The 12,933-nt window shown below is 36.2% G+C and overlaps 1 protein-coding gene across 4 annotated transcripts in view; it reads left to right on the top strand.

The window, feature by feature from the left end:
- Positions 1-8,525: 8,525 nt before the first annotated feature.
- Positions 8,526-12,933, top strand: part of LOC128546145 (uncharacterized) — a 121,013-nt gene continuing 116,605 nt past the window's right edge. The window contains exons 1-3 of one of the 4 annotated variants that reach the window (XM_053522416.1): positions 8,526-8,603; positions 9,844-10,178; positions 11,928-12,912. In XM_053522416.1, the coding sequence (XP_053378391.1) occupies positions 9,848-10,178; positions 11,928-12,253 (657 nt within the window). In that variant the 5' untranslated portion in view covers positions 8,526-8,603; positions 9,844-9,847 and the 3' untranslated portion in view covers positions 12,254-12,912. Of the gene's footprint in view, positions 8,736-8,913; positions 9,058-9,843; positions 10,179-11,927; positions 12,913-12,933 lie in introns of those variants that run through there. The other 3 variants (XM_053522417.1, XM_053522418.1, XM_053522415.1) reach the window with 3 other exon arrangements.

Here is a 12,933-nt window from a genome sequence, read left to right on the forward strand (position 1 = left end):
AAAATATTTAACCCATAGAATTGAGCAAGTTCAAAGATCTGCAGCAAGATATGTCTATAACGACTACAATTACACCAGTAGTGTCTCCAAAATGATAAATGAACTAAACTGGCAAACCCTAGAACAACACCGTAAGATCAGCTCAGTTACTATGTTATACAAAGGTCCAACAACACCTTGTTTTTGTTGACTACAGTCACCTTAGACCTTCCAGAAACTTGAACTACTTGAGACCGTATTCAAAGACACATTATCATGCAAACTCCTTTTTCCCAGAAGCATACGTCTGTGGAACTATCTCCCCGTGTCTTTGCAAGCTAGTCCCAACTTAGAAGTATTTGTTGGGCAGCCACCACCCTTCTATCAGTTCTTATGCAACTTCCTGCTTTTACTTTTTAACCTGACCTGTAAAATAGTTCTTTTACTTTATCTTCGAGATGCACATAATCGCTATATTCTTACTATTTTTAACAGCTATCCCTGACAAAGCGCCTGCTAGTTATAATCGATAACGATTGTTAAGCAGTATAACATAGACATAGACACCACGAATAATATAATCCATTTGAATATAGTTTTAAAATTCAATAGTAATTTAAAGACACTTCTGCGAGAAGGTATTTCTAAACCCGTTTTTTATGGGGATGTGGTTTACAAACTTCGTAAGATCTTGGGTCATGGTAATTTTCCAAATGTATTTGGAAAGATTATCAAACGTTTTATTAAAAGAGGTTACGACCCAACTGTTTTGAGACATACCGCATCTTTAGTGTTCAACCCGTTTACAGTTGGACACTACGCTTCCCTCTTTGATTGCGTCTGACGGAAGAGGGGGAGGACTCTATGATGAGCAGTTTTTAAATCCTACCAGGACTGAACTGTTTTGATATTTTTCTTCTGACCTGTTTCGTCGGGCCCTTAAGGGTGTTTCTCTTGTTGCTCTGTCTTCTGAAAAGGCATTGAGTACATACGTTTTTGGTTCTTAAGGTTTGCTTTTTATATATTTATACACGAGCATTTTTGTGTTTTACATGCCATGCCTTTTTGTTTCCATTACGTGTGTTACAGATTCACCTGGAGGGGATTACTTTTATTTACACTGTCCCATGTCTTTTGAACATGGTGGGGGTAAGAGTGAGGTTGGGTGCGCACCATAAACCGGTTTAAGCTCCCCAGTGGTGTTTTTGCCACTGACCGTTCCAAGGCGGTGCCCCACTGTGTTCCTTTGTTTGTTCGTTTTGTCCTTGTGTGTTGACTTTGTGTGCGCGCGTGTGTGTATGCTTATTGTTCGTCTTGTCCTTATGTGTTGGCTTTGAGTGTGTGTGTGTGTGTGTGTTGTTCGTTTTGTCCTGATGTGTAAGCTTTGAGTGTGTGTGTGTGTAGTGCACGCGTTTGCGTGCTGAGGGGTTCGTTTTGAGGAGGCTGCGCTTTTGGTGCGTGGCATTCCCTGTTTGATATTTCTCTTTGTTTTTTTTTTAGTTTTACTTAAGATTTGGTCATGCCTGTCCGCTAGTATTTGTTCAAGGACTTTCAAAGCTACCGGCGTGATAGAAATTGCTCTGTAGTTTGCAGGGTCATCAAGTTTTCCTTTCTTGAAAACTGGAGTAGGGACACCTACTTTAAGAATACTTGGGATCTGTTTAGTTTCAATGATTTTGTTTATTATTTGTTGTAGAGTCTGAATTACTGCATCCTCCCCAAATTTTAAATGTTCCGCAGTGATTCCAAAGGTATCAGTGGCTTTGTTGTTGTTAAGCTTGGTTACAGCACTTTTTATTTCTTGGTAGGTTTCCGTCTTCATGTCATTTTGGCTGTTTTTACAGATTTGTTGAATTAGCTTTATTTCCTCACTGATTTTATTTTTATATTCTTCATTGAAGTTAACATCTGTGAGGGGTGAAGTAAGATTCTGAAAATAGTCTGCCCATGCTCCGGTAATTTTCTCAGGATCATCAATAGTTTGTCCGTCAATAGTTAAAATTTCAGTTTGCATTGCAGAAGTTGCTCTCTGTTCTTTTATCAGTTTATAAAATGTTTTATCATCCCATTTGGAATTCATGATTTTTTCTAGTTTCTTAAGTTTTTGCTTGTTGAATACTTGTCGTTGTGCCTTCCTTAGCAGCCTTTTTGCTGTTATCATTGCATTACGTTTTTATTCTCTGGGTTCTTCGGACAGCCATCTTTCTTCCATTCCCACCATGCTCTTTTGCTGTTCTTTGAAGCATCATTTACAGTTTTGTCATAACATTTAAAGCTTTTTCGTTTCTTGTTAATGCTTCTACTAGGTATACCCTTTTCCTCTGCGATTTTAAGCGTAGTATTGAAATGATTGATTCTATTTTCAATGCCTGTATTAATGTTACCTTCATTTTCTTTCAGAAGTTCCTTAGTAATTTCTTGATACATCACTGTGTCACATTTTTGCCATTGTGGTTTTCTGTTTTACCAAGTTTTTCTTATGTCTTTTTTAGAAAGAGAGATTCAACTGAGCGATTAGGCTTACTTGATCAGACGTATTAAGATGCTGATCTGGATCAACTTTAACTGAGGCTGTAACTTCTACGGCTTTACGATTTAACAAAATGTTATTTATTTCAGATTTGTCGAGACCATTTGCATGAATGAAGGTAGGTTGGCCGTTCTGTTTTACATACATGTTATTTTCATGGACAAATTTCTTTAAAAGTTTGTCATGTTCATTTTCTGGATTTCGCGATAGAGAAGAATTGAGATCACCACATATGAGTACGCGTGAGTATTTGTAAATTTTTGCACTACCTCTGAAAGTTCATCAAGAGTTGCTTGAAATTCACCTTTGGTATTATTGCCTCTAGAAGGCATATATACACTAATTATACAGAGAGCAGGTTCTGTTTCTAATTCAAGAATAGTTAATCGTTCTTGCCCGACAGGTTTTTTCGTACATTTAATGTTCCAGTCAGTTCTGTATATAATTGCGGTTCCTCCGTAACCCCTTGGGACTTGTATAGGTGGAATAGGGTTATTTGTCTCAACGGCTTTACTGTGCGCAGCATGACTGTCAGAGACTGCGTCCAAATATTTTAATTCAAAATTAAATAACCAGTGTTCCTGTAAACAAATGACGTCGTGAGTTTCTAAAAGTTTCTGTAAGTATGCACTATTGCTTTTTACATTCTTTATATTTAGTGTTGCTATTGATATGTTTTGCTGTTTTTCTTGGGGTTCCGATCTATTCTTGCTGTTGCTCTGCCATGGTCCAAAAAATCCTGAGAGTCTGCACCCTTAACTGGTGAATTTTCTACATAAATTAGTTCGCTATAGACACCAAATTTACCTGTTTAGTTTTTTGTACTTCATCACTAGTCGCCTTTGATTCAAAGTAGAATGAAGATTTTGTTTCTCTCTAGGTCTTTTCAGTTTTTCTAATAGTGGCTGTCCAGTTACCATTTCAGCCATTGAAGGTTGTTTCCTGTTAACATTATTCTGGCTTTGCGCAGAATTTAGTGTCTGGTTATTTAGATTTTGTTTTTCTACACTATGTGTGTCAGGTTGTGGTTGCGAAACTTGCACAATTGGTTGTTGAGTATTGGAGGATAGATGTTGTACAGGCACTTGTGGAGGTGGCGGCGGAGGTTGTGGCTAACTGTTCCACGGCATCCTACATGCATACTGATAATTCGGTGGTGGCGGCAAATTACATTGTGTCCACATCGGCGTATGAAGATATAGTGGTAATATCCATCCTTGATTAGTTATCATGCTCATCTGTTGTGTGATCTGTTGTTGTTGCATCTGCATTAATCTCTGGGAAGTCTCTAACTGCGCCATACTGGAGGTCATTTCCAGGTGATTTAGTTTTTCTAGAATATACTTTGAATCATTATTATGAATGTTAGTATTTGCTGATTCACAAGTTTCATTTTTCCTAGTAAAGTTCTGAGGGGTTTTTGCACAGTTATGTTTTAAGAGGTCATTAGTTTGTTCAGTAATTTTTGTCTCGAGTGTTTTTATGATATTAGCCGCATGCTCAACTTGTTGCCTCAATTCCTGTACTTCGCCATCAGTTTTTTTTTTTTGTTGTTCTTTTGGGTTGCTTTTGTTTGGGGTTAGTATTTATTGTTTTGTTGTTACTACTTTTTACAGTCAATATATTTTTTCTGCAGTCTTCATTTACATTTTGTTCTATTTCAAGATTCTCTTCGTTTTCATCGTCCCTTGAGGTGTTACGTATGTTTTCTTGTAATTGTTGCTGGGGAGGGTGGTATTCTAACTCTTCCTCAGTTACTGGTCTAATTTGTACGCTTGTTTGATGGTGCTGCTCTTGACATTCATCCTCACAATCTTCTCTTATAGCATGTTCATCTTTCTCTGGGTTTAATAAAGAGTTAGTATGGTTGTGCTGTGGAGATAGTTTTTGTATATTTGAATTGTCAGTTGGCGACATGATATACAGTTGTAAGGTTCTGAATCTTCATAAAACATCATAAGTTCATCATGTATTTGTTTTCACCTTTATTGTGATACCATCTTGAGCAGTTATCACAGCATATACCTTCTGAGGAGACAGGAATCTTGCAGTGCAGGCAGAACTCAGGATCCCCTAGATCTTCATCATCGTCATCAAACACATCTGTTGTGCCAGTTGTTATTTGTCCTGGGTTTTCCAGCTGATCACTAGTCACGCCGGTACTGCTACATGGATTTTCTGCATTTTTAAGTAGGCATCGATCAATCATTGCAGCTATATGATGATCTAAACTGGTCATAGATGGGTTACTTTTTACTATCTCCAGAACTTCTGGCAGGATATCGTCTTGGAAAACACTAATGTGTTTCCCGTTGATCAGAAGTGAGCATTGGGTATTGTATAGATTTACTGTAAATTTTAGTTTCTTTCCTTTTGTTCCATTTTGAAGTTTGTTATATGCACGAAGTATGTGATCAGGTTTATTTCCTAGCACATCAGTGATTTTTTCTTCAGAAAAGATATTGTATTTGTCACATATTGTTTTTTATATTTGAGCAAAGCAACTGACTCCTCAAGAGTTCATAGCAACCAGCACTACATTCAATCTTGATTTGACGACCACTATCTTTGGGTATTATATTAATGAAAGGTTTTTTACACGCCAATCTTTTCTTTTGAATTGATTTTGCAATGTTCAGCTTGAAATTACGAGTGGAGACTCTATGTCCTATATTGTGTATTTCTACAGACTGCTTTGCAATTGAGTTTCTTACGGATAATGTCATGATTAAGTATATTCTTTATATAATTATTAAAATGTTAAAAACTTTTTAGTAAAAAATAAAATAGCAGTATTGCACGACAATCTAAGTTCAGAAACTCACAAGTCAAGTTTTCATTAAACAGTCTTTTAACTAATTTACTAAAGTTTGTATGAAAAATAAAATAACAATGTTGCATGGACACATGATCTTGTGGTTGTTTACATCACATGACTTGGGTCAAAGGTCGTTTCAGATTCAATTTTTCAATAAATACCTTGTTATTTCAATTTTGTAATTGCTGTATCTAATTTATTCAATGGGTTATTTGTGGAAGGAGTGCATTTTTATGAACAGAAAACATGTCCCCACAAGTCCATGTTTTTTTTTTAAAAAATAGATACAACTTATTTCTGGTAAATTCCTGAAAAATCTTTCTCTGATGAAAATTGTTGCAAAAAACAGCCACCATTTGAAATTTGGCTCCTCCCACTTGTTTTTACAGCAAAGGTTGGGGTTTAAGGTATTTATCTGTTAATTTCGTTATATATAAATATAGGTGTATACAGTACATTGTTTGACATGTTTGTCATTGAATCAAAGAGCTATGAAAATAATATACACTACTTCTTTGATTGAATTCAGTGCCTGGACTGTAATTAGTCCAACTCGTGACGTAATTAACACTTTCATTTCATTTCAGTCTGTGGACGGTCCGTCAAGGGATGTAACTAGAGTCACGGATTAAAAGATTATCTGGGTAAATTCAGAGACCAAGTTTAAAAGATTATCAGGGTAAATTCGGAGACCAAGTACTGTCTCGCCCATCCTTGAACTCAGCAGAGGAGTTATGGAATGAATTCAAGACTGAGGTCTTGACAGCAATTGATAAGTTTGTACCATCAAAAATGACCAGGACCTGGGTAGGATACCCATGGGTTGACAATAATATAAAAAGTCTGATCAGGAAACGTGATCGCCTCTTTAAGAAAGCTCGTAAGAGCAAGGACCCCCACATATATGACAAATTTAAGGAAATAAGATCCTGTGTACAAAAGGTAACAAGGGATGCCCATTATAGATATGTTAATAACATTTTTGAGGAAGGGGTACCCTCCCTAGAAGGTGATAAATGTAACAATAAAAAAATTTGGTCATACGTCAATAACCTAAAAAGTGGCCCAAAGGTATTACATGTCTTAGAGACAATGGTATCCTTAAAATAGACAATAAAGAAAAGGCTGATATTTTGAATAAACAATTTTATTCTGCCTTCACTGTCGAAGAAAACTTACAAATGCCCGATATGGGGCCTAGCATGTATCCATCAATGTCAGACATACAGGTTGAGAGTAATGGGGTCTTTAAATTATTAAACAAACTCAAACCACACAAAGCGTCAGGTCCAGATAGTGTTAATGCCCGTATACTTAAAGAGTGTACTGGTGAACTTGTAGACATATTGTCTATCATTATTAACCTTTCCCTGCGCTCAGGACAGACCGCTAATGACTGGCGTAATGCCTCAGTAGCTCCTGTTTTTAAGAAGGGTGACAAGTATAACCCGATCAATTATAGACCAGTTTCCCTTACATGTATTTCATGTAAAGTCCTTGAACATATAATTGTTAGTAACTTAATGAAACACGTTTCATTATCTAACATTTTGTCAAGTTTTCAACACGGTTTCCGAGAGAAAAGATCGTGTGAAACGCAACTTGTACAATTTATCCATGACTTGGCCCACAACCTAGATAATAGTAAAACCAAGAAACATGTCCAAACCGATATATTAATCATGGATTTTGCTAAGGCCTTTGATGAGGTGCCTCATAAGAGACTCCTGCACAAGTTAAATTGTTATGGTATACGGGGTACCACCCTTAAATGGATTGAATCTTGGTTAAATAACAGGTCTCAGGTGGTAGTCCTTGATGGTGCAGAGTCCGACCCAGTCTCAGTAATATCTGGTGTTCCCCAAGGCTCAGTTCTTGGGTCTGTATTATTCCTCTTGTTTATTAATGACCTACCTGAGGGTATCATATCAACAGTGTGTCTCTTTGCTGATGATTGCGTGTTGTATCGCGATATCCATTCCTACTCAGATTGTCTGACCCTACAAGATGATTTGAATAAACTGCAACAGTGGGAGCAAACTTGGTTAATGAAATTCAATGTGGCCAAATGCGAAGTTATGAGAATTTCTAGACATAAACAGGCCAACCTTATTAAACATAATTATTTACTCCATGGCCAAGTCCTAGAGGCAGTTGACTCTGCTAAGTATCTTGGTGTAACTATCACCAATACTCTGGACTGGTCCAAACACATAGACAATGTGGCTAGTAAGGCCACTAGAACACTGGGTTTCATACGTCGTGACCTCTCTTTTGCCCCACAGGGGACAAGAGTTTTGGCATACAAAATCTTGGTTAGACCCCAGATTGAGTATGCATCCCCAGTATGGAATCCCTACACCCAACAGAATGAACAGAGGACTGAAAAGGTGCAACGCACTGCGGCAAGATGGGCATGTAGGAGGTGGCGTAGGACCAGTCATGTGGGTGACATGCTGACAGAATTAGACTTGGATAGTCTAGTGCATAGAAGAGAGGTCACAAGTTTAACCTTTTTCTGCAAAATTCATAACAATCTAGTCTGTATCGATAAGGATAGATACTTGACCCCTATTACAAATAGGTCACTTAAAACCAGACACAGTCATCCTTTCCAGTACTATAGATTTTCCCCACATACAGATTGCTTTAAGTATATTCTTTTTTCCCCAGGTTAATACCAGTCTGGAATGGCCTGTCTGAGTCAACTGTCTCCATTAGTACAGTGGACTCCTTCAAGAAGGCCATTATGACAATGTAAGGTAATATAGCCCTGTACATAGTTTTAACAGGTTGTGTCGGCTACCCTTTTTAAAAACATATAATTTGGCTGTCGATCAGAGCGATTTTGGCATCAAAATTACTTATTCGTTTTTATTAACTGTATTATATATGGGTAGTTGTTTGTTTTTATCAACTCTTCTGACTGTACAAATTGCCACCCGCATGACGTTATGATCAATAATGACCGAAGTCATTATAGGAAGAAAGAAAGAAAGAAAGAAAGAAAGGATTGGGACTAGACTGTAATATACTGTTCTGCAGATTGATAAATATGGTGGTGATATAGACTGGTTGATGAAATACTGATTTATGATTGTTTCTGGTGACAATATAAGACAGAATACAACAAATATTTTTACGATATTGGCAAAAGAACGAATTCGGGTTAGCAGTTTTAATTTTTCGAGTACGGTTATAGAACGGCACAAAAATAGGGATCGGGCAAAAGAAAAGCTCAGTTTCGTTTTTAGATTTTTATACAAATTGGTGAAGGTAAAAACGCAGCCTGATTGAATTTGATATGAATGAAATATGTTTTTATTTATTTTAATATCGATTCATAAAACAACCAGCGCTGAATACTAGAAAGCCAAAGTTACACTTGCACTGTATTTCGGACACCAGGTATTCGGATTCGGCATAGTCTAACTCCGTAACTGGGTTTCTAACTGGTGGGAGACTTTCACAGAATAGAGAAACATTCTGCCGAGCTAAGCAGTGTCTCTCATTTGAAAAACAAAAATTTCTTTAGCTTGGGATAAACAATTTACCTCAAGAAATGAAAAAAATGACAACATTTTAGAGTGGGAGAGACTTGACAAACATACAGGTGCTGCTTGTGTTTTGTGCTAGGTGTGAAAGGGGGAGAAAATGTGCAGCCAGACCAAGCTGAAAAATAGGGCCACAGAATACTTAGATGTTGATGCCTTACAAGCCAGGCTTTTAGGTTACCTACACTAATTTTTCCAAAATAAACCAATAATTTTAACTCCACTGTGGATATAAATTGCCTGACAGAATAACAGAGGGAAAGAATTCATAGAGATGATATATACTGTAAAACCCATGTTAGCAGTCTCCTCCGTTAAGCAGCAGCTTGTCTTAATCAGATTTTGGTCTTTCAATGGATTTGTTGGAAACTTTCTTTTTGATAATTTACACTTATTTATGTTCACTTAGGGTTTAATTTATCTTAGATTTTCCAAATGCAAGTTTGTAAAGTTACTTTTTCTATTGGTAGAACCAAGATTAGGTGGAAACGAATGCATTTCGAAGCTACACATAGTTTTAAAACTTGTTTTTGTTCAGTTTTAAAACTTAAGTTTTGGTTCAGATTGTTAAAATATCCTAATATCTATCAAATGCAAAAGAAGAACTATAGAATAATTATAGATACTTTTGAAGTAAAAAGAAATACCCTGCTTTTTAAATACTTTTAATGAAAGGAGGAGAATTACAATATTATAATGATAAAAACAATAGGTGGTATATTTCTTATAAGGATCCATGTAAGGAGCCATTCTGACCCATAATAAATCTCTAATGTAATAGAGGAAAACTGATAAATGTCATGATAAGATTTTGCCTAAATGTGACTGACCACCTTTAAGCAGCTAACCATTTCATCCACAGAATACCAGTTATGTCTTTGAATTGTGTTAAGCAACCACACAGTTTAAAAGACTACTGTTTATTTATCTATAAAGTACAATACAATATTTGTCAATTGTAGGAAAATGCCTTTAACCAGTGGGAAGATGCAGTTGGACAAGGAGAGGAAGATTAAGAGAAATTTGTTGGCCTTAAAACGTGACATGGACGCTAAAGACCTAACAGATTATTTTATAGAACAAGAAATATTTGACTTCCCAGATGTAGAGAGGATCAACGGTTATAATCCGAACACAACTGACAACCGGAATAACTGTTTTTTCCAGTTATTATTCCAAAGTGGTGATCGAGCGTATGATGTGTTTTTGTATTCTTTACGTCAAAATCAGCAAGAGCATTTAGCTGATATGATTGACAATACACAGCTGAATGATGGAGCTGCCCAGCAACAAGCAGGTAAGAAATAAATGATGATACACTGATGGCAGAATACATTCGCTTATCCATATAAAGCTTATTTATGTACTGTAAGATCATTAATATTCATAGGGGACACATTTTTGCAGATTTTGTGATTCATTCAGTCTGCAAAATTAAATCCCAACAAACAGTAAAATCCCTACTCATTTTTAGCTTGACTATTCAAAGAACAGTCTGAGCTTTTCTACTCACCCAGGCGTCGGCATCACATCTTGGTTAAAATTTTGCATGCAAGTACATATAGCTATCATTAAATTTTAAAGGCATATAGCTTTGAAACTTATTTTTTTCTTTTTCTAGGTCAATTACCAACTTCACGTGGTCAAATCCCATAACTCTGACATGTAATTTGGCCTAATTATGCCCAGGGGTTCTTTTAGACTTAGAAAATCCTGGTTAAAGTTTTGCATGCAAGTTACTATCGCCAGAACTAATGCAGATATTGAATTGAAACTTCACATGTGTCTTCGGGGTATAAAACTAGATGATAGCATCAAGTCCCATAACTCTGACATGCATTTTGGCCAAATTATGAACCCTTTTGGACTTTGAAAATCCTGGTTAAAGTTTTGTGTGCAAGTTACTACATTGTATCTCAAAAACGAATGCAAATATTGAATTGAAACTTCACAGGTTTCTTTAGGTTTATAAAACTAGGTCATAAGATCAAGCACCATAACTCTGACATGTATTTTGCAAAATAATGTCCCCTTGCAGATACTGGTTTGAAACTCTGTAGCTATTTTAACATTTAGGGTAATATTCCTGCTTCTGGGACATCAATTTAAATAGTCGAGCATTAGCTGTCTTACGGACAGCTCTTGTATGTTCAATAGTTGCAATCCATTATTCATATCACCATGAAATAGTTGTTTTTACCAAAACCATGACATTTCATGCCCACAAAAATAAATTATTTCACAGTAGTTTAGCTGGAATAAGTATTGTGGATGGTCTGAAATATGTGGATGGTCCAGCATATGAGAAGATTGTTACAATGACTTATTTTAGTATCCCAGAACCTAACTAGATACTAGTATATCCAACCAGATACTACTCCCCTCTAGTATGATTTAAATTTATCTGGGCTGAGTGGTCATATTAGTATTATGGTTGGATTATAATTGTATTACGGCTGGGTAGTATAGGCTCCTGGATACTAAAATATAAGTCATTTTAGGATATGCAGTACATGTGCTGGACCTGTTTGAAGCTAATCACTTTAAGAAAATAGGATAACATGTTATAATCTTGAGCGAAATATTTTGGTTTGATTTTAACTAAGTTTATTAATTCTCTTTGAGCCAAAAAGTTGCTCTTTGGTATACTTGTACTGTAAGTTAGTTAAGTGGTGAGAAAGCATGGTCATAATCAGGTTTGGGCTCGAACCAAGGTCTTGTTGACTGAGCAGACAACACCTTGAAAGTGGTAGGGGTGCTCACCTTAGCAGAGTGTCTACATATTTTTACTGCATTCCTTGTACTTGAAGTTAAGTTTTAGTGAAATCTAATCAAGTATTTATGTAGAGTGATGTGTCTTTCTGATAATCAGAATTTGACGGCCATCCATTTTTCTTTAACATGAAGACCCATAATGCAATAATTCCTTTCATGTTGTACAAATGATACCATTTTTTTGTTCTTTGGCCTAAGTTTACTTATGAAAGGGGTGTAACAGCTCAGCTAAAAATGCATGTATGGTGTACAGACAGACAGTTCTTTTCAGTTGCAGAACCACATAGTTGGATATACAACATGCCTCCAAATGTACGATTCCGAAGATTTACAGAAAAAGACGTCAGTCGTTTTGCTCAGACTTTAGGCAATGATTGGCAGCTTGTAGCGTATGAATTGGGACTTACAAAAGTTGAAGTAGACCATTGTATAATGGAGCAACATACTCCAGTTATGCAGATATATGCAGCATTGCAAAAATGGAGAGTAAAAAATCCAGCTGCGTGTACTTTAGATAACTTTGTAAATGTAGTAAGGGATTGCCAAGCTACATCAGTAGACTGGGATCAGATGTATAAAACTGCTGCAAGCATGTGATCAATTTTAATACAGGGATAAAGTTCTGTTACTATATGATAATTGATGTTTCAAGCCCCTTTGTGATCTTTTTCATATGACTGATGGATCAGTTTTGATAATCATATCTGTGTATAATTTTATTGTATAATTTTTAGCTCGACTATATAAAGTATTTGGAGAGCTATCCTACTCACCCCGGCGTCGGCGTTTTTCCGCATCCCCACCTTGGTTAAAAAAAATTTACACTTTCTATTTTTTCTCCTTATCTCTGTAATTACTTGATGGATTTGCTTCGAACTTAAAATACTTATTCCTCATCATCATCCACATCATATGGCACAAGGGCCATAACTCTCACACCAATATTTTATGAATTATCCTCCCTTTTTACTTAAAATTTCAGGTTAAAGTTTTGATGCACTTTCACTGTATCTCAGTTATTCCTAAATGAATTTGATTCAAACTGAAAGTAGTTGTTTCACATCATCTCCCACATCATATAACAAAAGGCCCATAACTCTGGTACCAATATTTAATGAGTAATCCCCCTTTTTACTTAGAATTTCAGGGTAAAGTTTTAATAAACTTTCACTCTATTTCAGTTACTAAATGGATTTGATTCAAATTAAAAGTAAATGTAGTTGTTCCACCTTATCACCCACATCATATGACACAAGGTGCATAACTCTTGCACCAAT

Source organism: Mercenaria mercenaria, chromosome 13 (assembly GCF_021730395.1).
Source record: "Mercenaria mercenaria strain notata chromosome 13, MADL_Memer_1, whole genome shotgun sequence".
Lineage (NCBI taxonomy): Eukaryota > Metazoa > Mollusca > Bivalvia > Venerida > Veneridae > Mercenaria > Mercenaria mercenaria.